The sequence below is a fragment of the Bidens hawaiensis genome, unplaced genomic scaffold, assembly GCF_021521415.1.
Source record: "Bidens hawaiensis isolate Kalapana, Puna unplaced genomic scaffold, B.hawaiensis_p1.1 tig00027171_1, whole genome shotgun sequence".
Lineage (NCBI taxonomy): Eukaryota > Viridiplantae > Streptophyta > Magnoliopsida > Asterales > Asteraceae > Bidens > Bidens hawaiensis.
This window is the reverse complement of record NW_027494391.1, coordinates 13,699-39,408: the sequence shown is the minus strand read 5'-3', so window position 1 is coordinate 39,408 and position 25,710 is coordinate 13,699. Positions and strand designations below refer to the sequence as shown.

Below are 25,710 nucleotides of genomic sequence, written 5' to 3'. Positions count from 1 at the left end.
ATGGGAAGTGCAGGCGGGAAATTTAGGGTTATAATCAATTTCATCCAAGAACGGCCATATCTTCACACACTTCGAGGCATGCGACTTTGAGAGCTCTAGGAGGACGATTCCATCATTCCAATTCAATCGGAAAAGATACGTATGATCCATGTCATCCATATTGAAGATCTCACAATGCCGAGACGCGGCTAAACTCTTAGAATCTCACCCGGGAATGTAAAGTTTGTAACGAATTCAATTTTCTCATGTGACTAAGAACGTTTATGTATGATTGTTTATGGTTAATCTATGATTATTGATGTTTAGTATTTCTGTGTGTTCAATTGGTTTAGGTTTACGTTGATCTGAACGATTAGTTACCAGTTGCTATAATAATTGATCATAGGGTTGTTTGATAAGGTTGAATACAATAAAGCATATAATTTCCCTTAACTGATTGACGCCGGCAGGGACCGTTTGATAACCAGTGTCGTGTGTAAAGCGATTATTGTTGCCTAAGGTTTTGTCTAGTTGATCAGTCTGTAGTTAACCGTTAACGATTAATCTGTTAGGGTGCATGAGATTACTGTAGTTACTTACTTGAAGTCCCGGGTGTGATTTGATTTTATTAATTGATTGAAACTTGTTTACTTGTTCGTTGCTTAATTCTAAACTCAAATTATTTGTTTGTGTGATCAACACTAAAAACCAGCTATATATCTAAGCTACATAAAGTGTTAATCTGGGTCTAACACTAAAAAATAACCATAAACAACACTACTACACAAATAGGCAAACGCGCCCCAACTTTGTAAGCAACCAAAATGGTCACAAAATTAGTAAGGTATCTATGACCAAATTCAAAAATGGTCGCAAAATTAGCGACCAAAACAGAATGGGTTCCAAAATTAGCAACCAAAACAAAATCCCTTGTAAAATTATCAACCGAAATTATTTGGTCGTTAATCAGTAGCAAATGTAGTGACCAAAACTATTTCGTTTAAAAATGGTGGCTAGTTAAAATATAACAAAAACTAATAAAATAAGAATTAAATTGGTCAAAAACGGTCGTAAGTTTTCCGACCGAAAGTCTTCAATCGCAAAATTAACAGCCAAAACAAAATAGGTCGCGAAATTAGCAATTGAACCTTTTCCGCCATTAATCATCCCAAATATAACGTCCGAAATTGTATTGGTTGCAACTATGGTCACTACTTTAAAAAATAGAAAAAAGTATATGAATATTATTATAACCCGCTTTATTATTTTATTGCTTTATAATAATAATAATAATATATTACAACATAGAGTACGGAGGCATTACAAAGCTTATCTTACTACTAATTCCATCACAAAGAAAAGTGACATTATAACTAATTTATGGGAGATAACACCGCTCAGAAGTATTCTCTAGAATATAATAGGCTCCGAGTGAATCTCAAATCTTGTGACAGAAGATAGTTGAGGCTCCTACAAATTAAGACCAGTTTGTAGTTAGCAATTGAGCATTATGAGTGGGAAGATATTAAAATTCCGTAAAAACGGTGGAGTTTACTACACTTATTAGTGTTATTCTTATACTTATGAAGTGTTTAAAGTTATATCTCTAAAACTCGAGTTCAGCTCATGACTAGATTTTCAAGCTCGTTTGGCTCTTTTATTAATTATTTTAATTAGGTATTTTATATTTAACTACAAATATATTTATAATAATAATCTTTATAAGTTATATATGTTACCTTTTTTCCATACTTTTATATATAGTAATAATTATTATATAATAATACATAACATAGAAGTTATATAAAATGAAAAGCTTTGTTAGGTTCGCATGCTGACTCAATCTTGATATGTGAAGCTCAGACCCCATTATTGAATGAGCCTCGATAAAAGCTCAAGCTTGGTTCGTTTAAGCTTGGCTTGATTTGAGTTTGTAATGATATTCTGATATCTAGTAGCTGATCATAAGCATCTCGGCTCATTTACACGTCTATCAATGATGCGTGTGTACTGTGTAGTAGGAATTGTAGTAAAAGATAACTAAAGATGCTTATCAAACATGTAGGTTCAAGGTATACAAACAGCATTATGTAGGACAAGTTTTCACCTAGTTATTTCTCAGTGTTTTAATTTTCATTACACCATTAAAATTTATTCTTTTCAAATTTCTTATTAGCTTGTTCCATTTTTCCAACACCTTATACACCTATATTAAGGACTGACTTAAATGAATAGTGAAGTACCTGCAACATAGAAGATGCACGTGGCAAAAGTCGGCATGCCACTTGTTGTGCATGGTGTACGATTCTTCGCATAGAGGAGAGTAGTGTTCCATAAGTCAGCTTGCTTTCATTTTCAATAGTTTGGATGAAGCTAAATGTCAACGCGCCTATAGCCTTGCCTGTGAAAGCCTGCAAAAGCATAACTTTCAATATACACTTCATATATGGTAGAATCAAGTATCTTAGTTTTCTCACAAACGAGAGTTTTTCCATGATCTTTTACATATATTGTATAATGAGTTGATGACATGTATGAGTTTGCTTACTGATGTATCTGCTGAGTATTGGTCGTCTGCACATGCACTAATACACACTGCTTTACCTCCACGAGTTCCTTTGACCCTAAGTTGGTGTTCTTCCCACTTATACAGTCCATCCCTGCTTGGAAGGTTAACATATTTGATTTGTTTCATCATATATCTTTTAATTTGTCTATAACTCATTAAGTTTAAATATGATGATGCCTAACATTATTATTATTATTATTATTATTATTATTATTATTATTATTATTATTATTATTATTATTATTATTATTATTATTATTATTATTATATTCCATTTCATTGAAAAGTAATCTCTCTATAAAGATATCTGGTTTTCAGTACTGACCAGCTAATCTTGCAAAGAAAAGGTAGGTCCAGAAGGGTTCCGCTGAAGCAAGTGTCGACGACAGTGTGAAGCGTAACACCATGAGGCAGTGGTGCTACAAGGGTGGCATTGATTTCATCATCTATAATTACTCCAGCCACTCTATAGTCAAGAGGACACAAAGCTGAATCATACCCATCAACCTCGTCTCCATGTTCATCAGGAACGCGACATGCATGGCCTGCATAGTAGAACAACAACGAGTCGCCGGGTTGGCAACCCTGGACTAGCCATTGTAACGCCTCTTGTATCTTGCGCTTTGTTGGGATCCTGGACCGATCCGACTCCTCTTCTGCGTCAAAAGTAGTCATACATATATATTGGCATACTTTTTTCTTGTTAAATGTACATGACATTATTTTATTTTTACCTGTAAGGATGAGGATGGAAGCATTTGGAAAGCCCAATTTGTTAACTAGTAACTGTTGCATGCTCCTGACATTAAGAACACTAGCTTCAAGTTTCCTTTTGTGGCCATTGTAGGTGATACCACACAACACTGCCCTTTTCCTGCCATGAGTATGAGGCAATTGTTGATGGATTCTGTAGTGTTGCAACTGAGGCGGCTGCTGTTTTCGTTGAAGATCATGCTGATAGCGGTTTGTCGCTGCGTTGATAAACTGCCCGGTTCGAAAGAGAACAGGGTTCATGATCTTTCGGTTAAAAAGGTTAACAGGTTTGCACACGGGACATATTCTGTATTGTGACCCCGGCATTCTAATCGTTATTCTTTGACATGTGTTGCACCTTCCCATGGTTTTGTTCTTTCTGAGGTGGGATTAATGATTGGGTGGATGTTTGTCAGTTTTAGTTGTTTCTTCCGGTTTTATAGTTATATATTTAGCCCATGCCCATGTGTCTCACGAAGTAAGTGGAAGAACCAGATTCACCTTTCGGCAGAGAGGGATTTATTTAGTGTAAAGCCATGTAGACTGACACTAAATGTATTCAAATGTTGATGTTGGTTCATTTAACTTTAATCGAACCGAATAAACATGAATAAGGGCATGCTCATGTTTTATTCAAATTCAATCCAACATGAACGATTAAACAAATTGATCTTCTTGTTCATGTCCATTCGTTAAGAAAATGAACATGGTCCGGTTTTTCAAAAATATTTCTCCTTCGCAAGTTTAATATCCTAAAGACTATAATGACAATTAACAGTCGCACAAAAGGTGTATGTGAAATGTCTTATCGTGAAGTTTACGTCTAGTGAGCATGCATGAGTGATCCGTGATGGAGTTCATGAAAAAGTACAACAATAAATCCTTGTTACGGGAATACAACAATTCCCGTACTACTTTTTTAGAAAAAAGATGCATGGATTTATATTCGAAGAATTTCTTTTCTTCCAGTAATATATATGTTGTTTAACTACAATGGATTGGATTTGGTCTTTCAAAAGTGAAATGGAAGAACCTCAAATCAAATTGGCATTTTGAGCATCCTAATTTTCCAAGATATGTTCCTATGTTAATCAAAATAGTTGTGGGGTAATAATTTTGGAATCAGAACAAAATGTTCATGTTGGTTTGTGTAACTTGAACTAAACTGCACAAACATGAGCCCAACAACACAAACATGAACAACTGAACGAATATATCTTTTGGTGCATGTCCGTTCATTAAGAAAATTAGACGAGTTATTGCATATTGTAATTTTTTACAAACGTAAATAAACAAGCCTTCGTCAAACATTCCTAGTGTTGATTTTGATTTATTACCGACGTATCAAAACATTTTTCAGTCGCACAATCTCTTAGTCGCTAGTGTAAATCCTTGAAGGGTGCCCTTAATGGGGTATAATAAATAAAAAGCAAATCAACCTACCAAATAATAATTAAGCACCCAAAGAAGACACAAAACTTTAACATGAAAACCCTCAAAATAGATATAAAAATGAGTTAAGACGGCAATAAATTCAACCAGATGGGCTTGCCCCAATGGCCAGGAACATAATGGATGACCCGTATGTTTCGGGTTCGAATCCTGATTTCGACCGGATTTTACCAGAGCATTAAAACATGTCGTGCCTTCGGGCGGGGTGAGCCAACTGGGTTTTACCGGGAACGCCAAGCCAAACTCGGATGCCAGCGTGGGTCCCGATCATGTCAACATAGTTGGCCTGAGTCGGGTGGTGGGGCACGACGTGTTCGCGCAGTGAGATAGCTTAACTGTGAAAGTCACCGTTTGAAAAAAAGACGGCAATAAACTCACTCTGGACAATAATAGGACGATTTAAATAAATTGCCACAAAATTAACATTATTGTCTTAGAATGGATCGTCAATACGTGGTCCAGTTTCTAAAACGGTAAGCTCAGTGAGCAGTTGAGTGATAGATTCGACAACAGGTCCGTTAATTCTCAAAACATTGCACCTTCACAAAGTTTAAAACCCAAAAGGTGTAGCCTTATCGAAATGATATTTGGAGTTTACGTCCAGTGGGCATGCATGAATGATCCATAACGGAGTTCACGACAAGTATAGCAAGAAACCTTTGTTACTGGAATACTATTATTCTCGTACTTATTTTTTAAGAAAAAGATGCATGGATTTATATTCAAAGCATTTCCTTTCTTTGAGCATTAAGCTTTTTTAACTACCATGGAATGGATTCTTTTGGTCGTTCAAAAGTAAATGGAACAACCTCAAATTTGGTATTTTGAACATCTTAATTTTCAAAGGGATATTTTAATATGGATCAAAACAGTTATGGGAAATTATTGTGGAATCCACAATAATTTAAGTGGTAAATTCAATATGAAGATCTTCAAATATTCCACATGATTTCATTACTTCATTTCTTGTTTTAACATTGGAAATAATGTGTAAATATGAGAAAACTTTAACTTGAAAGTTCTTAAAATAGAAGTAAAAACTGAGCCAGGCAACAATAAATTCATTGTGGTCAATAATAGAGTAAACTTAAAATAACCATTATTTTTTTTAAAATGAATCTTCAAGACGTATATCATTTAAGAGTAAACTTAAAATAAAAAGTATAATAAAAATGAGAATGGTGAAAAGGAATTTAATTCATCTTAAATTTGAATGGTAAAGATTAATTTAAGAATAAAAGTTGATAAGAAATACATGAAGGTAATAACTCACTTTTGATGATTTTCTTTTTCCACGTGTCAATTTCTCCATCATTTTAAAACGTTTATAACTTTTTCATACGACATTTTTTTAGAAATTTCTTTTTACATAATAACAAACGTTTTGTTATCTTTTATATGAATATCATATTGTTATATAAAAATAAAAAAAGTTTGTGGGCTTGTTATTTGGTTGTCCGTTGTGTTTTGTAATTGAGTTTTTCTATGCATTGTGTTATAGATTTTGGTCATTGTGTTTTTCAATTGGTACTCATATTAAAGATAAAATTTAAAACAAAGATTACGTCACTGTGTCTTTTTGTTCGTTATTGTGTCTTTATGCTCAACATTTGTCTTTCTACTTATCATTGTGTTTTAGTCATTGTGCTCAACATGCACTTAAGTTGTTAAGTTGAGAAAAATAGTATATGTTCATTATGTATTACGTTCAAGTCATTGTGTAATATGTAGATTCCATTGTGTTTTACGTTTCAAGTCATTGTATTATATGTATTTACCATTGTGGCTTACGTTTCAGGCTATTGTGTTATATGTACTCATTATTATGCTTTACGTTTCAGATATTGTATAATATGTATTCATCATTGTGTTTTATGTATTAGATAATTTGTTGGTATTTTTTATTATATTTACATAATATTACACAATAGTGTTATTAGTGTTTGAAAAAACACAATGATCAGTTGAAAGACACAATGGCGAAAAAAACACATTGACAAACAGAAAGACACAATGACGTAATTTATTTTTATATAACAAAATTATACTCGTATTAAAGATAAAAAACGCTTGTTATTTTGGTGAATTTTATTTTAAAAAAATATCATATGAAAAAATTATAAACGTTTAAAAATGTTTGGGGGTTAACATGTGATTTATATGTGAAGAGTGAAAATGTGTATTATTACTGTTATGCTTTTTTTATGTGGTCCATACTTTACACATGTCGATTAATTATGAATTCTCTCACTTCTCATTTTTGTTGATTTTTGTAAAATAACTCAACCCTATCGTTAAACTAGTTAAAGATATAGGGTATGTTTGGCATGAAGCTTTTAGGAGCTTCAAGCTTTTAAGGAAAAACTCATACTCAATTAAAAGTCTTGTTTGGTTCAAGGAGCTTGAAACTTTTAGGTCAGCAGAAAAAACTTAAAGCTTCTATTAGTAGCGTTTAGAAAGAGATACAAGCTTTTATGATTTTAAGTTAGTTAAATAACCTTTGAAAATAAATACATTTACTATTATTGTTATTAGTTATGCTTTATTTTGTTTTTATTCTCATGGTTTGTATAATAATATTATTATATTGGGAATAGTGTATGGGTAACTGGTTGGGCATATATGTATTTATATCTTTTGATGTCTACTGTGTTTTATTTGTTTGTATATTATGTTGTAACCGAACTTTGTGGGTGTTGTTCACTATAAACCCTCACGAGACCCCACTCGTCTTCCCGGGCTACCGGGGGGTTTAAAGGGCTTGTTGCATACACTAAATGCAATCGTGATTCCTACGAAAGTGAGTGAGGTCTTTTAACATTTTTAATTAATTTAACAAAATTTAATATGAAACGACTTAATTCGGTTCGTTAATTGTTTTAATAAATTGACATAAATCATTTTCATAACTCTTAAAAGACCTATGTCTTACACTTATGGGAAGCTTGCTTCTACACGTCTCGAGATTTTGCAGGTTCGGTTGTCAGTTTTGGTAATTGGTTGAGACGAGAGTGTACGAGTGTTTACGAGAGTTCGCGAGCCGACTGGTCCATTCCAGTTGATATCAGGTGATTTCAGTTTCATAATCTATTTTGTTTTTATTAGTTTAAATATTAAAAGTGTAATTGTATAATTGCTAGTAGAACCATCACATTAGAGCCACGTGTTTTAAATTGTTGAAAAAGCCAATTTCAACCCCGTCCCTCAAATGTTCATTACTTGTTTAAATATTTTAACATTGAGGACAATGAAAACCTCAAGTGTGGGGATGGTGGAAATTTGAAAAATTTTAGCCCGATAGTACCTCAAAGAGTTTTCGGAAACCAAAGTTGTTAATTGTTAATTATTATCATTAATACCAGGTTATAGGTTTCTGGTCATGGTTGCCTTTTCAGCTTCTTAATAATCTTACTCACAAATGTTTTCATAACGAGAAGTTGAAAATGGGGTCGTTTAGGCGGGGATAACGAGTCATGGGGACAGGTACACATGTTAATGTCGGTAACCTAATTCCTCCGATACGTGTGTAAGATTTGCCTTATATGTATATAATACACATATAATAATATAGTATACACACATGTCATTTGAGTGCCATTATCGAGAGTAACCAGTATACCCATGATATCTAGAACTTGGTTGTCTCATGCATTTCGAGATCTTAGCTTGGCACGATTGCAAAAGTGATTGAGGCACTTATGTTAAGCCTCGTCTGGATGAGTGAGAGTGTGGGTATTGGGTGTTGGGCCTCATACGTTATATATATGAGCGAGGATAATGTGAGGGGCGTGGGGATGGTTTCCTTAGAAAACATTGTTGGACCTATCTTTTTCATTTAATCAAACCCGATGTTACTTTACGAGACAATCCGGCTTAATAGGTTTCTTTGTAATTGTTTGAGTATCTATCAATAGGTTGTATTAATCAGTACGTTTATTGATGCTCAAAAAAAAATTCTATCATCTGTTTATGTTACGTATTTGTTTATTTAGTTGTTTTGTAATAAGTCGGATTGGATCGTTTGAGCCACTTGAAAAATTCCCTTCCATACCCTTGCACTTGGCCCCGTTACAACCCTTTTAAGCCCTCTTGATTTGCATGCGTGTCAAAGCACTTATATGGGTAGAGATTTGACTTGCTTCCAAACTTATTAATTTGTGTTCATACTTGGTTTAGAGGGCAGAGAGATACTAGAACATCTTTTGCTAGTCCAGATATTAAACCTAGAGGAGAGTTATTATATTATGAGGGGTATGAGAATGTGTGCCTTAACTGGAAACAAAGTACACTCATCTGAGCGTCTCTATTGTTTTTATTATATCATTTAACCATATTTGTGGGATGTCAATCAAGAAAGTGTCAGTCTGGGAATCTGGGTATGACCTTAAACCTTACTAGTATTAATGGTGATAATCTGCATACCTATGATGGAGGTTGATGTTTGCTTTAGAGTTTGGTTGAGGGCAAGCAAAATATAAGTGTGGGGATGTGATGGTTGGTTAATTTTTATGCTTTTTAGTTCGTTTATTTACTAGTTTTAATCGTGTATTTTAGGAACTTCGATACTTCATACGTGTCTTTTGTATTTCAGGTCATATACGTAAAAGAAGCTAATTTGGACTTGTTGAGGCACAGGATGAAGACCCGGGACGTCCAGCACGCAAAACGAGAAAGATTAAAGAAGTATGATGGTGACAAGCCCATCGCGATACGCGATTGGCATGCTTGAAGACCTATCGCGTATCGCGATGGGTAGATTAATGAAGTTTGACCTTGGGTCCATAGCGATACGCGATTGACTAATTAACACCCCATCGCGTATCGCGATGGGAAGTGCAGGCGGGAAATTTAGGGTTATAATCAATTTCATCCAAGAACGGCCATATCTTCACACACTTCGAGGCATGCGACTTTGAGAGCTCTAGGAGGACGATTCCATCATTCCAATTCAATCGGAAAAGATACGTATGATCCATGTCATCCATATTGAAGATCTCACAATGCCGAGACGCGGCTAAACTCTTAGAATCTCACCCGGGAATGTAAAGTTTGTAACGAATTCAATTTTCTCATGTGACTAAGAACGTTTATGTATGATTGTTTATGGTTAATCTATGATTATTGATGTTTAGTATTTCTGTGTGTTCAATTGGTTTAGGTTTACGTTGATCTGAACGATTAGTTACCAGTTGCTATAATAATTGATCATAGGGTTGTTTGATAAGGTTGAATACAATAAAGCATATAATTTCCCTTAACTGATTGACGCCGGCAGGGACCGTTTGATAACCAGTGTCGTGTGTAAAGCGATTATTGTTGCCTAAGGTTTTGTCTAGTTGATCAGTCTGTAGTTAACCGTTAACGATTAATCTGTTAGGGTGCATGAGATTACTGTAGTTACTTACTTGAAGTCCCGGGTGTGATTTGATTTTATTAATTGATTGAAACTTGTTTACTTGTTCGTTGCTTAATTCTAAACTCAAATTATTTGTTTGTGTGATCAACACTAAAAACCAGCTATATATCTAAGCTACATAAAGTGTTAATCTGGGTCTAACACTAAAAAATAACCATAAACAACACTACTACACAAATAGGCAAACGCGCCCCAACTTTGTAAGCAACCAAAATGGTCACAAAATTAGTAAGGTATCTATGACCAAATTCAAAAATGGTCGCAAAATTAGCGACCAAAACAGAATGGGTTCCAAAATTAGCAACCAAAACAAAATCCCTTGTAAAATTATCAACCGAAATTATTTGGTCGTTAATCAGTAGCAAATGTAGTGACCAAAACTATTTCGTTTAAAAATGGTGGCTAGTTAAAATATAACAAAAACTAATAAAATAAGAATTAAATTGGTCAAAAACGGTCGTAAGTTTTCCGACCGAAAGTCTTCAATCGCAAAATTAACAGCCAAAACAAAATAGGTCGCGAAATTAGCAATTGAACCTTTTCCGCCATTAATCATCCCAAATATAACGTCCGAAATTGTATTGGTTGCAACTATGGTCACTACTTTAAAAAATAGAAAAAAGTATATGAATATTATTATAACCCGCTTTATTATTTTATTGCTTTATAATAATAATAATAATATATTACAACATAGAGTACGGAGGCATTACAAAGCTTATCTTACTACTAATTCCATCACAAAGAAAAGTGACATTATAACTAATTTATGGGAGATAACACCGCTCAGAAGTATTCTCTAGAATATAATAGGCTCCGAGTGAATCTCAAATCTTGTGACAGAAGATAGTTGAGGCTCCTACAAATTAAGACCAGTTTGTAGTTAGCAATTGAGCATTATGAGTGGGAAGATATTAAAATTCCGTAAAAACGGTGGAGTTTACTACACTTATTAGTGTTATTCTTATACTTATGAAGTGTTTAAAGTTATATCTCTAAAACTCGAGTTCAGCTCATGACTAGATTTTCAAGCTCGTTTGGCTCTTTTATTAATTATTTTAATTAGGTATTTTATATTTAACTACAAATATATTTATAATAATAATCTTTATAAGTTATATATGTTACCTTTTTTCCATACTTTTATATATAGTAATAATTATTATATAATAATACATAACATAGAAGTTATATAAAATGAAAAGCTTTGTTAGGTTCGCATGCTGACTCAATCTTGATATGTGAAGCTCAGACCCCATTATTGAATGAGCCTCGATAAAAGCTCAAGCTTGGTTCGTTTAAGCTTGGCTTGATTTGAGTTTGTAATGATATTCTGATATCTAGTAGCTGATCATAAGCATCTCGGCTCATTTACACGTCTATCAATGATGCGTGTGTACTGTGTAGTAGGAATTGTAGTAAAAGATAACTAAAGATGCTTATCAAACATGTAGGTTCAAGGTATACAAACAGCATTATGTAGGACAAGTTTTCACCTAGTTATTTCTCAGTGTTTTAATTTTCATTACACCATTAAAATTTATTCTTTTCAAATTTCTTATTAGCTTGTTCCATTTTTCCAACACCTTATACACCTATATTAAGGACTGACTTAAATGAATAGTGAAGTACCTGCAACATAGAAGATGCACGTGGCAAAAGTCGGCATGCCACTTGTTGTGCATGGTGTACGATTCTTCGCATAGAGGAGAGTAGTGTTCCATAAGTCAGCTTGCTTTCATTTTCAATAGTTTGGATGAAGCTAAATGTCAACGCGCCTATAGCCTTGCCTGTGAAAGCCTGCAAAAGCATAACTTTCAATATACACTTCATATATGGTAGAATCAAGTATCTTAGTTTTCTCACAAACGAGAGTTTTTCCATGATCTTTTACATATATTGTATAATGAGTTGATGACATGTATGAGTTTGCTTACTGATGTATCTGCTGAGTATTGGTCGTCTGCACATGCACTAATACACACTGCTTTACCTCCACGAGTTCCTTTGACCCTAAGTTGGTGTTCTTCCCACTTATACAGTCCATCCCTGCTTGGAAGGTTAACATATTTGATTTGTTTCATCATATATCTTTTAATTTGTCTATAACTCATTAAGTTTAAATATGATGATGCCTAACATTATTATTATTATTATTATTATTATTATTATTATTATTATTATTATTATTATTATTATTATTATTATTATTATTATTATTATTATTATTATTATTATTATTATTAGTTGGCTAACTTTATCATATTCCATTTCATTGAAAAGTAATCTCTCTATAAAGATATCTGGTTTTCAGTACTGACCAGCTAATCTTGCAAAGAAAAGGTAGGTCCAGAAGGGTTCCGCTGAAGCAAGTGTCGACGACAGTGTGAAGCGTAACACCATGAGGCAGTGGTGCTACAAGGGTGGCATTGATTTCATCATCTATAATTACTCCAGCCACTCTATAGTCAAGAGGACACAAAGCTGAATCATACCCATCAACCTCGTCTCCATGTTCATCAGGAACGCGACATGCATGGCCTGCATAGTAGAACAACAACGAGTCGCCGGGTTGGCAACCCTGGACTAGCCATTGTAACGCCTCTTGTATCTTGCGCTTTGTTGGGATCCTGGACCTATCCGACTCCTCTTCTGCGTCAAAAGTAGTCATACATATATATTGGCATACTTTTTTCTTGTTAAATGTACATGACATTATTTTATTTTTACCTGTAAGGATGAGGATGGAAGCATTTGGAAAGCCCAATTTGTTAACTAGTAACTGTTGCATGCTCCTGACATTAAGAACACTAGCTTCAAGTTTCCTTTTGTGGCCATTGTAGGTGATACCACACAACACTGCCCTTTTCCTGCCATGAGTATGAGGCAATTGTTGATGGATTCTGTAGTGTTGCAACTGAGGCGGCTGCTGTTTTCGTTGAAGATCATGCTGATAGCGGTTTGTCGCTGCGTTGATAAACTGCCCGGTTCGAAAGAGAACAGGGTTCATGATCTTTCGGTTAAAAAGGTTAACAGGTTTGCACACGGGACATATTCTGTATTGTGACCCCGGCATTCTAATCGTTATTCTTTGACATGTGTTGCACCTTCCCATGGTTTTGTTCTTTCTGAGGTGGGATTAATGATTGGGTGGATGTTTGTCAGTTTTAGTTGTTTCTTCCGGTTTTATAGTTATATATTTAGCCCATGCCCATGTGTCTCACGAAGTAAGTGGAAGAACCAGATTCACCTTTCGGCAGAGAGGGATTTATTTAGTGTAAAGCCATGTAGACTGACACTAAATGTATTCAAATGTTGATGTTGGTTCATTTAACTTTAATCGAACCGAATAAACATGAATAAGGGCATGCTCATGTTTTATTCAAATTCAATCCAACATGAACGATTAAACAAATTGATCTTCTTGTTCATGTCCATTCGTTAAGAAAATGAACATGGTCCGGTTTTTCAAAAATATTTCTCCTTCGCAAGTTTAATATCCTAAAGACTATAATGACAATTAACAGTCGCACAAAAGGTGTATGTGAAATGTCTTATCGTGAAGTTTACGTCTAGTGAGCATGCATGAGTGATCCGTGATGGAGTTCATGAAAAAGTACAACAATAAATCCTTGTTACGGGAATACAACAATTCCCGTACTACTTTTTTAGAAAAAAGATGCATGGATTTATATTCGAAGAATTTCTTTTCTTCCAGTAATATATATGTTGTTTAACTACAATGGATTGGATTTGGTCTTTCAAAAGTGAAATGGAAGAACCTCAAATCAAATTGGCATTTTGAGCATCCTAATTTTCCAAGATATGTTCCTATGTTAATCAAAATAGTTGTGGGGTAATAATTTTGGAATCAGAACAAAATGTTCATGTTGGTTTGTGTAACTTGAACTAAACTGCGCAAACATGAGCCCAACAACACAAACATGAACAACTGAACGAATATATCTTTTGGTGCATGTCCGTTCATTAAGAAAATTAGACGAGTTATTGCATATTGTAATTTTTTACAAACGTAAATAAACAAGCCTTCGTCAAACATTCCTAGTGTTGATTTTGATTTATTACCGACGTATCAAAACATTTTTCAGTCGCACAATCTCTTAGTCGCTAGTGTAAATCCTTGAAGGGTGCCCTTAATGGGGTATAATAAATAAAAAGCAAATCAACCTACCAAATAATAATTAAGCACCCAAAGAAGACACAAAACTTTAACATGAAAACCCTCAAAATAGATATAAAAATGAGTTAAGACGGCAATAAATTCAACCAGATGGGCTTGCCCCAATGGCCAGGAACATAATGGATGACCCGTATGTTTCGGGTTCGAATCCTGATTTCGACCGGATTTTACCAGAGCATTAAAACATGTCGTGCCTTCGGGCGGGGTGAGCCAACTGGGTTTTACCGGGAACGCCAAGCCAAACTCGGATGCCAGCGTGGGTCCCGATCATGTCAACATAGTTGGCCTGAGTCGGGTGGTGGGGCACGACGTGTTCGCGCAGTGAGATAGCTTAACTGTGAAAGTCACCGTTTGAAAAAAAGACGGCAATAAACTCACTCTGGACAATAATAGGACGATTTAAATAAATTGCCACAAAATTAACATTATTGTCTTAGAATGGATCGTCAATACGTGGTCCAGTTTCTAAAACGGTAAGCTCAGTGAGCAGTTGAGTGATAGATTCGACAACAGGTCCGTTAATTCTCAAAACATTGCACCTTCACAAAGTTTAAAACCCAAAAGGTGTAGCCTTATCGAAATGATATTTGGAGTTTACGTCCAGTGGGCATGCATGAATGATCCATAACGGAGTTCACGACAAGTATAGCAAGAAACCTTTGTTACTGGAATACTATTATTCTCGTACTTATTTTTTAAGAAAAAGATGCATGGATTTATATTCAAAGCATTTCCTTTCTTTGAGCATTAAGCTTTTTTAACTACCATGGAATGGATTCTTTTGGTCGTTCAAAAGTAAATGGAACAACCTCAAATTTGGTATTTTGAACATCTTAATTTTCAAAGGGATATTTTAATATGGATCAAAACAGTTATGGGAAATTATTGTGGAATCCACAATAATTTAAGTGGTAAATTCAATATGAAGATCTTCAAATATTCCACATGATTTCATTACTTCATTTCTTGTTTTAACATTGGAAATAATGTGTAAATATGAGAAAACTTTAACTTGAAAGTTCTTAAAATAGAAGTAAAAACTGAGCCAGGCAACAATAAATTCATTGTGGTCAATAATAGAGTAAACTTAAAATAACCATTATTTTTTTTAAAATGAATCTTCAAGACGTATATCATTTAAGAGTAAACTTAAAATAAAAAGTATAATAAAAATGAGAATGGTGAAAAGGAATTTAATTCATCTTAAATTTGAATGGTAAAGATTAATTTAAGAATAAAAGTTGATAAGAAATACATGAAGGTAATAACTCACTTTTGATGATTTTCTTTTTCCACGTGTCAATTTCTCCATCATTTTAAAACGTTTATAATTTTTTCATACGACATTTTTTTAGAAATTTCTTTTTACATAATAACAAACGTTTTGTTATCTTTTATATGAATATCATATTGTTATATAAAAATAAAAAAAGTTTGTGGGCTTGTTATTTGGTTGTCCGTTGTGTTTTGTAATTGAGTTTTTCTATGCATTGTGTTATAGATTTTGGTCATTGTGTTTTTCAATTGGTACTCATATTAAAGATAAAATTTAAAACAAAGATTACGTCACTGTGTCTTTTTGTTCGTTATTGTGTCTTTATGCTCAACATTTGTCTTTCTACTTATCATTGTGTTTTAGTCATTGTGCTCAACATGCACTTAAGTTGTTAAGTTGAGAAAAATAGTATATGTTCATTATGTATTACGTTCAAGTCATTGTGTAATATGTAGATTCCATTGTGTTTTACGTTTCAAGTCATTGTATTATATGTATTTACCATTGTGGCTTACGTTTCAGACTATTGTGTTATATGTACTCATTATTATGCTTTACGTTTCAGATATTGTATAATATGTATTCATCATTGTGTTTTATGTATTAGATAATTTGTTGGTATTTTTTATTATATTTACATAATATTACACAATAGTGTTATTAGTGTTTGAAAAAACACAATGATCAGTTGAAAGACACAATGGCGAAAAAAACACATTGACAAACAGAAAGACACAATGACGTAATTTATTTTTATATAACAAAATTATACTCGTATTAAAGATAAAAAACGCTTGTTATTTTGGTGAATTTTATTTTAAAAAAATATCATATGAAAAAATTATAAACGTTTAAAAATGTTTGGGGGTTAACATGTGATTTATATGTGAAGAGTGAAAATGTGTATTATTACTGTTATGCTTTTTTTATGTGGTCCATACTTTACACATGTCGATTAATTATGAATTCTCTCACTTCTCATTTTTGTTGATTTTTGTAAAATAACTCAACCCTATCGTTAAACTAGTTAAAGATATAGGGTATGTTTGGCATGAAGCTTTTAGGAGCTTCAAGCTTTTAAGGAAAAACTCATACTCAATTAAAAGTCTTGTTTGGTTCAAGGAGCTTGAAACTTTTAGGTCAGCAGAAAAAACTTAAAGCTTCTATTAGTAGCGTTTAGAAAGAGATACAAGCTTTTATGATTTTAAGTTAGTTAAATAACCTTTGAAAATAAATACATTTACTATTATTGTTATTAGTTATGCTTTATTTTGTTTTTATTCTCATGGTTTGTATAATAATATTATTATATTGGGAATAGTGTATGGGTAACTGGTTGGGCATATATGTATTTATATCTTTTGATGTCTACTGTGTTTTATTTGTTTGTATATTATGTTGTAACCGAACTTTGTGGGTGTTGTTCACTATAAACCCTCACGAGACCCCACTCGTCTTCCCGGGCTACCGGGGGGTTTAAAGGGCTTGTTGCATACACTAAATGCAATCGTGATTCCTACGAAAGTGAGTGAGGTCTTTTAACATTTTTAATTAATTTAACAAAATTTAATATGAAACGACTTAATTCGGTTCGTTAATTGTTTTAATAAATTGACATAAATCATTTTCATAACTCTTAAAAGACCTATGTCTTACACTTATGGGAAGCTTGCTTCTACACGTCTCGAGATTTTGCAGGTTCGGTTGTCAGTTTTGGTAATTGGTTGAGACGAGAGTGTACGAGTGTTTACGAGAGTTCGCGAGCCGACTGGTCCATTCCAGTTGATATCAGGTGATTTCAGTTTCATAATCTATTTTGTTTTTATTAGTTTAAATATTAAAAGTGTAATTGTATAATTGCTAGTAGAACCATCACATTAGAGCCACGTGTTTTAAATTGTTGAAAAAGCCAATTTCAACCCCGTCCCTCAAATGTTCATTACTTGTTTAAATATTTTAACATTGAGGACAATGAAAACCTCAAGTGTGGGGATGGTGGAAATTTGAAAAATTTTAGCCCGATAGTACCTCAAAGAGTTTTCGGAAACCAAAGTTGTTAATTGTTAATTATTATCATTAATACCAGGTTATAGGTTTCTGGTCATGGTTGCCTTTTCAGCTTCTTAATAATCTTACTCACAAATGTTTTCATAACGAGAAGTTGAAAATGGGGTCGTTTAGGCGGGGATAACGAGTCATGGGGACAGGTACACATGTTAATGTCGGTAACCTAATTCCTCCGATACGTGTGTAAGATTTGCCTTATATGTATATAATACACATATAATAATATAGTATACACACATGTCATTTGAGTGCCATTATCGAGAGTAACCAGTATACCCATGATATCTAGAACTTGGTTGTCTCATGCATTTCGAGATCTTAGCTTGGCACGATTGCAAAAGTGATTGAGGCACTTATGTTAAGCCTCGTCTGGATGAGTGAGAGTGTGGGTATTGGGTGTTGGGCCTCATACGTTATATATATGAGCGAGGATAATGTGAGGGGCGTGGGGATGGTTTCCTTAGAAAACATTGTTGGACCTATCTTTTTCATTTAATCAAACCCGATGTTACTTTACGAGACAATCCGGCTTAATAGGTTTCTTTGTAATTGTTTGAGTATCTATCAATAGGTTGTATTAATCAGTACGTTTATTGATGCTCAAAAAAAAATTCTATCATCTGTTTATGTTACGTATTTGTTTATTTAGTTGTTTTGTAATAAGTCGGATTGGATCGTTTGAGCCACTTGAAAAATTCCCTTCCATACCCTTGCACTTGGCCCCGTTACAACCCTTTTAAGCCCTCTTGATTTGCATGCGTGTCAAAGCACTTATATGGGTAGAGATTTGACTTGCTTCCAAACTTATTAATTTGTGTTCATACTTGGTTTAGAGGGCAGAGAGATACTAGAACATCTTTTGCTAGTCCAGATATTAAACCTAGAGGAGAGTTATTATATTATGAGGGGTATGAGAATGTGTGCCTTAACTGGAAACAAAGTACACTCATCTGAGCGTCTCTATTGTTTTTATTATATCATTTAACCATATTTGTGGGATGTCAATCAAGAAAGTGTCAGTCTGGGAATCTGGGTATGACCTTAAACCTTACTAGTATTAATGGTGATAATCTGCATACCTATGATGGAGGTTGATGTTTGCTTTAGAGTTTGGTTGAGGGCAAGCAAAATATAAGTGTGGGGATGTGATGGTTGGTTAATTTTTATGCTTTTTAGTTCGTTTATTTACTAGTTTTAATCGTGTATTTTAGGAACTTCGATACTTCATACGTGTCTTTTGTATTTCAGGTCATATACGTAAAAGAAGCTAATTTGGACTTGTTGAGGCACAGGATGAAGACCCGGGACGTCCAGCACGCAAAACGAGAAAGATTAAAGAAGTATGATGGTGACAAGCCCATCGCGATACGCGATTGGCATGCTTGAAGAACTATCGCGTATCGCGATGGGTAGATTAATGAAGTTTGACCTTGGGTCCATAGCGATACGCGATTGACTAATTAACACCCCATCGCGTATCGCGATGGGAAGTGCAGGCGGGAAATTTAGGGTTATAATCAATTTCATCCAAGAACGGCCATATCTTCACACACTTCGAGGCATGCGACTTTGAGAGCTCTAGGAGGACGATTCCATCATTCCAATTCAATCGGAAAAGATACGTATGATCCATGTCATCCATATTGAAGATCTCACAATGCCGAGACGCGGCTAAACTCTTAGAATCTCACCCGGGAATGTAAAGTTTGTAACGAATTCAATTTTCTCATGTGACTAAGAACGTTTATGTATGATTGTTTATGGTTAATCTATGATTATTGATGTTTAGTATTTCTGTGTGTTCAATTGGTTTAGGTTTACGTTGATCTGAACGATTAGTTACCAGTTGCTATAATAATTGATCATAGGGTTGTTTGATAAGGTTGAATACAATAAAGCATATAATTTCCCTTAACTGATTGACGCCGGCAGGGACCGTTTGATAACCAGTGTCGTGTGTAAAGCGATTATTGTTGCCTAAGGTTTTGTCTAGTTGATCAGTCTGTAGTTAACCGTTAACGATTAATCTGTTAGGGTGCATGAGATTACTGTAGTTACTTACTTGAAGTCCCGGGTGTGATTTGATTTTATTAATTGATTGAAACTTGTTTACTTGTTCGTTGCTTAATTCTAAACTCAAATTATTTGTTTGTGTGATCAACACTAAAAACCAGCTATATATCTAAGCTACATAAAGTGTTAATCTGGGTCTAGCACTAAAAAATAACCATAAACAACACTACTACACAAATAGGCAAACGCGCCCCAACTTTGTAAGCAACCAAAATGGTCACAAAATTAGTAAGGTATCTATGACCAAATTCAAAAATGGTCGCAAAATTAGCGACCAAAACAGAATGGGTTCCAAAATTAGCAACCAAAACAAAATCCCTTGTAAAATTATCAACCGAAATTATTTGGTCGTTAATCAGTAGCAAATGTAGTGACCAAAACTATTTCGTTTAAAAATGGTGGCTAGTTAAAATATAACAAAAACTAATAAAATAAGAATTAAATTGGTCAAAAACGGTCGTAAGTTTTCCGACCGAAAGTCTTCAATCGCAAAATTAACAGCCAAAACAAAATAGGTCGCGAAATTAGCAATTGAACCTTTTCCGCCATTAATCATCCCAAATATAACGTCCGAAATTGTATTGGTTGCAACTATGGTCACTACTTTAAAAAATAGAAAAAAGTATATGAATATTATTATAACCCGCTTTATTATTTTATTGCTTTATAATAATAATAATATATTACAACATAGAGTACGGAGGCATTACAAAGCTTATCTTACTACTAATTCCATCACAAAGAAAAGTGACATTATAACTAATTTATGGGAGATAACACCGCTCAGAAGTATTCTCTAGAATATAATAGGCTCCGAGTGAATCTCAAATCTTGTGACAGAAGATAGTTGAGGCTCCTACAAATTAAGACCAGTTTGTAGTTAGCAATTGAGCATTATGAGTGGGAAGATATTAAAATTCCGTAAAAACGGTGGAGTTTACTACACTTATTAGTGTTATTCTTATACTTATGAAGTGTTTAAAGTTATATCTCTAAAACTCGAGTTCAGCTCATGACTAGATTTTCAAGCTCGTTTGGCTCTTTTATTAATTATTTTAATTAGGTATTTTATATTTAACTACAAATATATTTATAATAATAATCTTTATAAGTTATATATGTTACCTTTTTTCCATACTTTTATATATAGTAATAATTATTATATAATAATACATAACATAGAAGTTATATAAAATGAAAAGCTTTGTTAGGTTCGCATGCTGACTCAATCTTGATATGTGAAGCTCAGACCCCATTATTGAATGAGCCTCGATAAAAGCTCAAGCTTGGTTCGTTTAAGCTTGGCTTGATTTGAGTTTGTAATGATATTCTGATATCTAGTAGCTGATCATAAGCATCTCGGCTCATTTACACGTCTATCAATGATGCGTGTGTACTGTGTAGTAGGAATTGTAGTAAAAGATAACTAAAGATGCTTATCAAACATGTAGGTTCAAGGTATACAAACAGCATTATGTAGGACAAGTTTTCACCTAGTTATTTCTCAGTGTTTTAATTTTCATTACACCATTAAAATTTATTCTTTTCAAATTTCTTATTAGCTTGTTCCATTTTTCCAACACCTTATACACCTATATTAAGGACTGACTTAAATGAATAGTGAAGTACCTGCAACATAGAAGATGCACGTGGCAAAAGTCGGCATGCCACTTGTTGTGCATGGTGTACGATTCTTCGCATAGAGGAGAGTAGTGTTCCATAAGTCAGCTTGCTTTCATTTTCAATAGTTTGGATGAAGCTAAATGTCAACGCGCCTATAGCCTTGCCTGTGAAAGCCTGCAAAAGCATAACTTTCAATATACACTTCATATATGGTAGAATCAAGTATCTTAGTTTTCTCACAAACGAGAGTTTTTCCATGATCTTTTACATATATTGTATAATGAGTTGATGACATGTATGAGTTTGCTTACTGATGTATCTGCTGAGTATTGGTCGTCTGCACATGCACTAATACACACTGCTTTACCTCCACGAGTTCCTTTGACCCTAAGTTGGTGTTCTTCCCACTTATACAGTCCATCCCTGCTTGGAAGGTTAACATATTTGATTTGTTTCATCATATATCTTTTAATTTGTCTATAACTCATTAAGTTTAAATATGATGATGCCTAACATTATTATTATTATTATTATTATTATTATTATTATTATTATTATTATTATTATTATTATTATTATTATTATTATTATTATTATTAGTTGGCTAACTTTATCATATTCCATTTCATTGAAAAGTAATCTCTCTATAAAGATATCTGGTTTTCAGTACTGACCAGCTAATCTTGCAAAGAAAAGGTAGGTCCAGAAGGGTTCCGCTGAAGCAAGTGTCGACGACAGTGTGAAGCGTAACACCATGAGGCAGTGGTGCTACAAGGGTGGCATTGATTTCATCATCTATAATTACTCCAGCCACTCTATAGTCAAGAGGACACAAAGCTGAATCATACCCATCAACCTCGTCTCCATGTTCATCAGGAACGCGACATGCATGGCCTGCATAGTAGAACAACAACGAGTCGCCGGGTTGGCAACCCTGGACTAGCCATTGTAACGCCTCTTGTATCTTGCGCTTTGTTGGGATCCTGGACCGATCCGACTCCTCTTCTGCGTCAAAAGTAGTCATACATATATATTGGCATACTTTTTTCTTGTTAAATGTACATGACATTATTTTATTTTTACCTGTAAGGATGAGGATGGAAGCATTTGGAAAGCCCAATTTGTTAACTAGTAACTGTTGCATGCTCCTGACATTAAGAACACTAGCTTCAAGTTTCCTTTTGTGGCCATTGTAGGTGATACCACACAACACTGCCCTTTTCCTGCCATGAGTATGAGGCAATTGTTGATGGATTCTGTAGTGTTGCAACTGAGGCGGCTGCTGTTTTCGTTGAAGATCATGCTGATAGCGGTTTGTCGCTGCGTTGATAAACTGCCCGGTTCGAAAGAGAACAGGGTTCATGATCTTTCGGTTAAAAAGGTTAACAGGTTTGCACACGGGACATATTCTGTATTGTGACCCCGGCATTCTAATCGTTATTCTTTGACATGTGTTGCACCTTCCCATGGTTTTGTTCTTTCTGAGGTGGGATTAATGATTGGGTGGATGTTTGTCAGTTTTAGTTGTTTCTTCCGGTTTTATAGTTATATATTTAGCCCATGCCCATGTGTCTCACGAAGTAAGTGGAAGAACCAGATTCACCTTTCGGCAGAGAGGGATTTATTTAGTGTAAAGCCATGTAGACTGACACTAAATGTATTCAAATGTTGATGTTGGTTCATTTAACTTTAATCGAACCGAATAAACATGAATAAGGGCATGCTCATGTTTTATTCAAATTCAATCCAACATGAACGATTAAACAAATTGATCTTCTTGTTCATGTCCATTCGTTAAGAAAATGAACATGGTCCGGTTTTTCAAAAATATTTCTCCTTCGCAAGTTTAATATCCTAAAGACTATAATGACAATTAACAGTCGCACAAAAGGTGTATGTGAAATGTCTTATCGTGAAGTTTACGTCTAGTGAGCATGCATGAGTGATCCGTGATGGAGTTCATGAAAAAGTACAACAATAAATCCTTGTTACGGGAATACAACAATTCCCGTACTACTTTTTTAGAAAAAAGATGCATGGATTTATATTCGAAGAATTTCTTTTCTTCCAGTAATATATATGTTGTTTAACTACAATGGATTGGATTTGGTCTTTCAAAAGTGAAATGGAAGAACCTCAAATCAAATTGGCATTTTGAGCATCCTAATTTTCCAAGATATGTTCCTATGTTAATCAAAATAGTTGTGGGGTAATAATTTTGGAATCAGAACAAAATGTTCATGTTGGTTTGTGTAACTTGAACTAAACTGCACAAACATGAGCCCAACAACACAAACATGAACAACTGAACGAATATATCTTTTGGTGCATGTCCGTTCATTAAGAAAATTAGACGAGTTATTGCATATTGTAATTTTTTACAAACGTAAATAAACAAGCCTTCGTCAAACATTCCTAGTGTTGATTTTGATTTATTACCGACGTATCAAAACATTTTTCAGTCGCACAATCTCTTAGTCGCTAGTGTAAATCCTTGAAGGGTGCCCTTAATGGGGTATAATAAATAAAAAGCAAATCAACCTACCAAATAATAATTAAGCACCCAAAGAAGACACAAAACTTTAACATGAAAACCCTCAAAATAGATATAAAAATGAGTTAAGACGGCAATAAATTCAACCAGATGGGCTTGCCCCAATGGCCAGGAACATAATGGATGACCCGTATGTTTCGGGTTCGAATCCTGATTTCGACCGGATTTTACCAGAGCATTAAAACATGTCGTGCCTTCGGGCGGGGTGAGTCAACTGGGTTTTACCGGGAACGCCAAGCCAAACTCGGATGCCAGCGTGGGTCCCGATCATGTCAACATAGTTGGCCTGAGTCGGGTGGTGGGGCACGACGTGTTCGCGCAGTGAGATAGCTTAACTGTGAAAGTCACCGTTTGAAAAAAAGACGGCAATAAACTCACTCTGGACAATAATAGGACGATTTAAATAAATTGCCACAAAATTAACATTATTGTCTTAGAATGGATCGTCAATACGTGGTCCAGTTTCTAAAACGGTAAGCTCAGTGAGCAGTTGAGTGATAGATTCGACAACAGGTCCGTTAATTCTCAAAACATTGCACCTTCACAAAGTTTAAAACCCAAAAGGTGTAGCCTTATCGAAATGATATTTGGAGTTTACGTCCAGTGGGCATGCATGAATGATCCATAACGGAGTTCACGACAAGTATAGCAAGAAACCTTTGTTACTGGAATACTATTATTCTCGTACTTATTTTTTAAGAAAAAGATGCATGGATTTATATTCAAAGCATTTCCTTTCTTTGAGCATTAAGCTTTTTTAACTACCATGGAATGGATTCTTTTGGTTGTTCAAAAGTAAATGGAACAACCTCAAATTTGGTATTTTGAACATCTTAATTTTCAAAGGGATATTTTAATATGGATCAAAACAGTTATGGGAAATTATTGTGGAATCCACAATAATTTAAGTGGTAAATTCAATATGAAGATCTTCAAATATTCCACATGATTTCATTACTTCATTTCTTGTTTTAACATTGGAAATAATGTGTAAATATGAGAAAACTTTAACTTGAAAGTTCTTAAAATAGAAGTAAAAACTGAGCCAGGCAACAATAAATTCATTGTGGTCAATAATAGAGTAAACTTAAAATAACCATTATTTTTTTTAAAATGAATCTTCAAGACGTATATCATTTAAGAGTAAACTTAAAATAAAAAGTATAATAAAAATGAGAATGGTGAAAAGGAATTTAATTCATCTTAAATTTGAATGGTAAAGATTAATTTAAGAATAAAAATTGATAAGAAATACATGAAGGTAATAACTCACTTTTGATGATTTTCTTTTTCCACGTGTCAATTTCTCCATCATTTTAAAACGTTTATAACTTTTTCATACGACATTTTTTTAGAAATTTCTTTTTACATAATAACAAACGTTTTGTTATCTTTTATATGAATATCATATTGTTATATAAAAATAAAAAAAGTTTGTGGGCTTGTTATTTGGTTGTCCGTTGTGTTTTGTAATTGAGTTTTTCTATGCATTGTGTTATAGATTTTGGTCATTGTGTTTTTCAATTGGTACTCATATTAAAGATAAAATTTAAAACAAAGATTACGTCACTGTGTCTTTTTGTTCGTTATTGTGTCTTTATGCTCAACATTTGTCTTTCTACTTATCATTGTGTTTTAGTCATTGTGCTCAACATGCACTTAAGTTGTTAAGTTGAGAAAAATAGTATATGTTCATTATGTATTACGTTCAAGTCATTGTGTAATATGTAGATTCCATTGTGTTTTA

At 34.0% G+C, this 25,710-nt stretch overlaps 3 protein-coding genes across 3 annotated transcripts; all 3 read right to left on the bottom strand.

The window, feature by feature from the left end:
* Positions 1-1,152: 1,152 nt before the first annotated feature.
* LOC143574931 (metacaspase-1-like) lies at positions 1,153-3,883 on the bottom strand. The gene is made up of 5 exons (XM_077059428.1): positions 3,283-3,883; positions 2,874-3,204; positions 2,528-2,639; positions 2,223-2,390; positions 1,153-1,449 (listed from the first exon to the last, which is right to left on the bottom strand). Exons 1-5 carry the CDS (start codon positions 3,665-3,667, stop codon positions 1,390-1,392), a joined length of 1,056 nt encoding a protein of 351 aa, XP_076915543.1. The 5' UTR covers positions 3,668-3,883; the 3' UTR covers positions 1,153-1,389.
* A 6,848-nt stretch (positions 3,884-10,731) lies between these two features.
* Positions 10,732-13,500, bottom strand: LOC143574930 (metacaspase-1-like). Its single transcript, XM_077059427.1, has 5 exons — positions 12,900-13,500; positions 12,491-12,821; positions 12,107-12,218; positions 11,802-11,969; positions 10,732-11,028 (listed from the first exon to the last, which is right to left on the bottom strand). Exons 1-5 carry the CDS (start codon positions 13,282-13,284, stop codon positions 10,969-10,971), a joined length of 1,056 nt encoding a protein of 351 aa, XP_076915542.1. The 5' UTR covers positions 13,285-13,500; the 3' UTR covers positions 10,732-10,968.
* A 6,974-nt stretch (positions 13,501-20,474) lies between these two features.
* LOC143574929 (metacaspase-1-like) lies at positions 20,475-23,093 on the bottom strand. The gene is made up of 5 exons (XM_077059426.1): positions 22,493-23,093; positions 22,084-22,414; positions 21,721-21,832; positions 21,416-21,583; positions 20,475-20,642 (listed from the first exon to the last, which is right to left on the bottom strand). Exons 1-5 carry the CDS (start codon positions 22,875-22,877, stop codon positions 20,583-20,585), a joined length of 1,056 nt encoding a protein of 351 aa, XP_076915541.1. The 5' UTR covers positions 22,878-23,093; the 3' UTR covers positions 20,475-20,582.
* Positions 23,094-25,710: the final 2,617 nt, after the last annotated feature.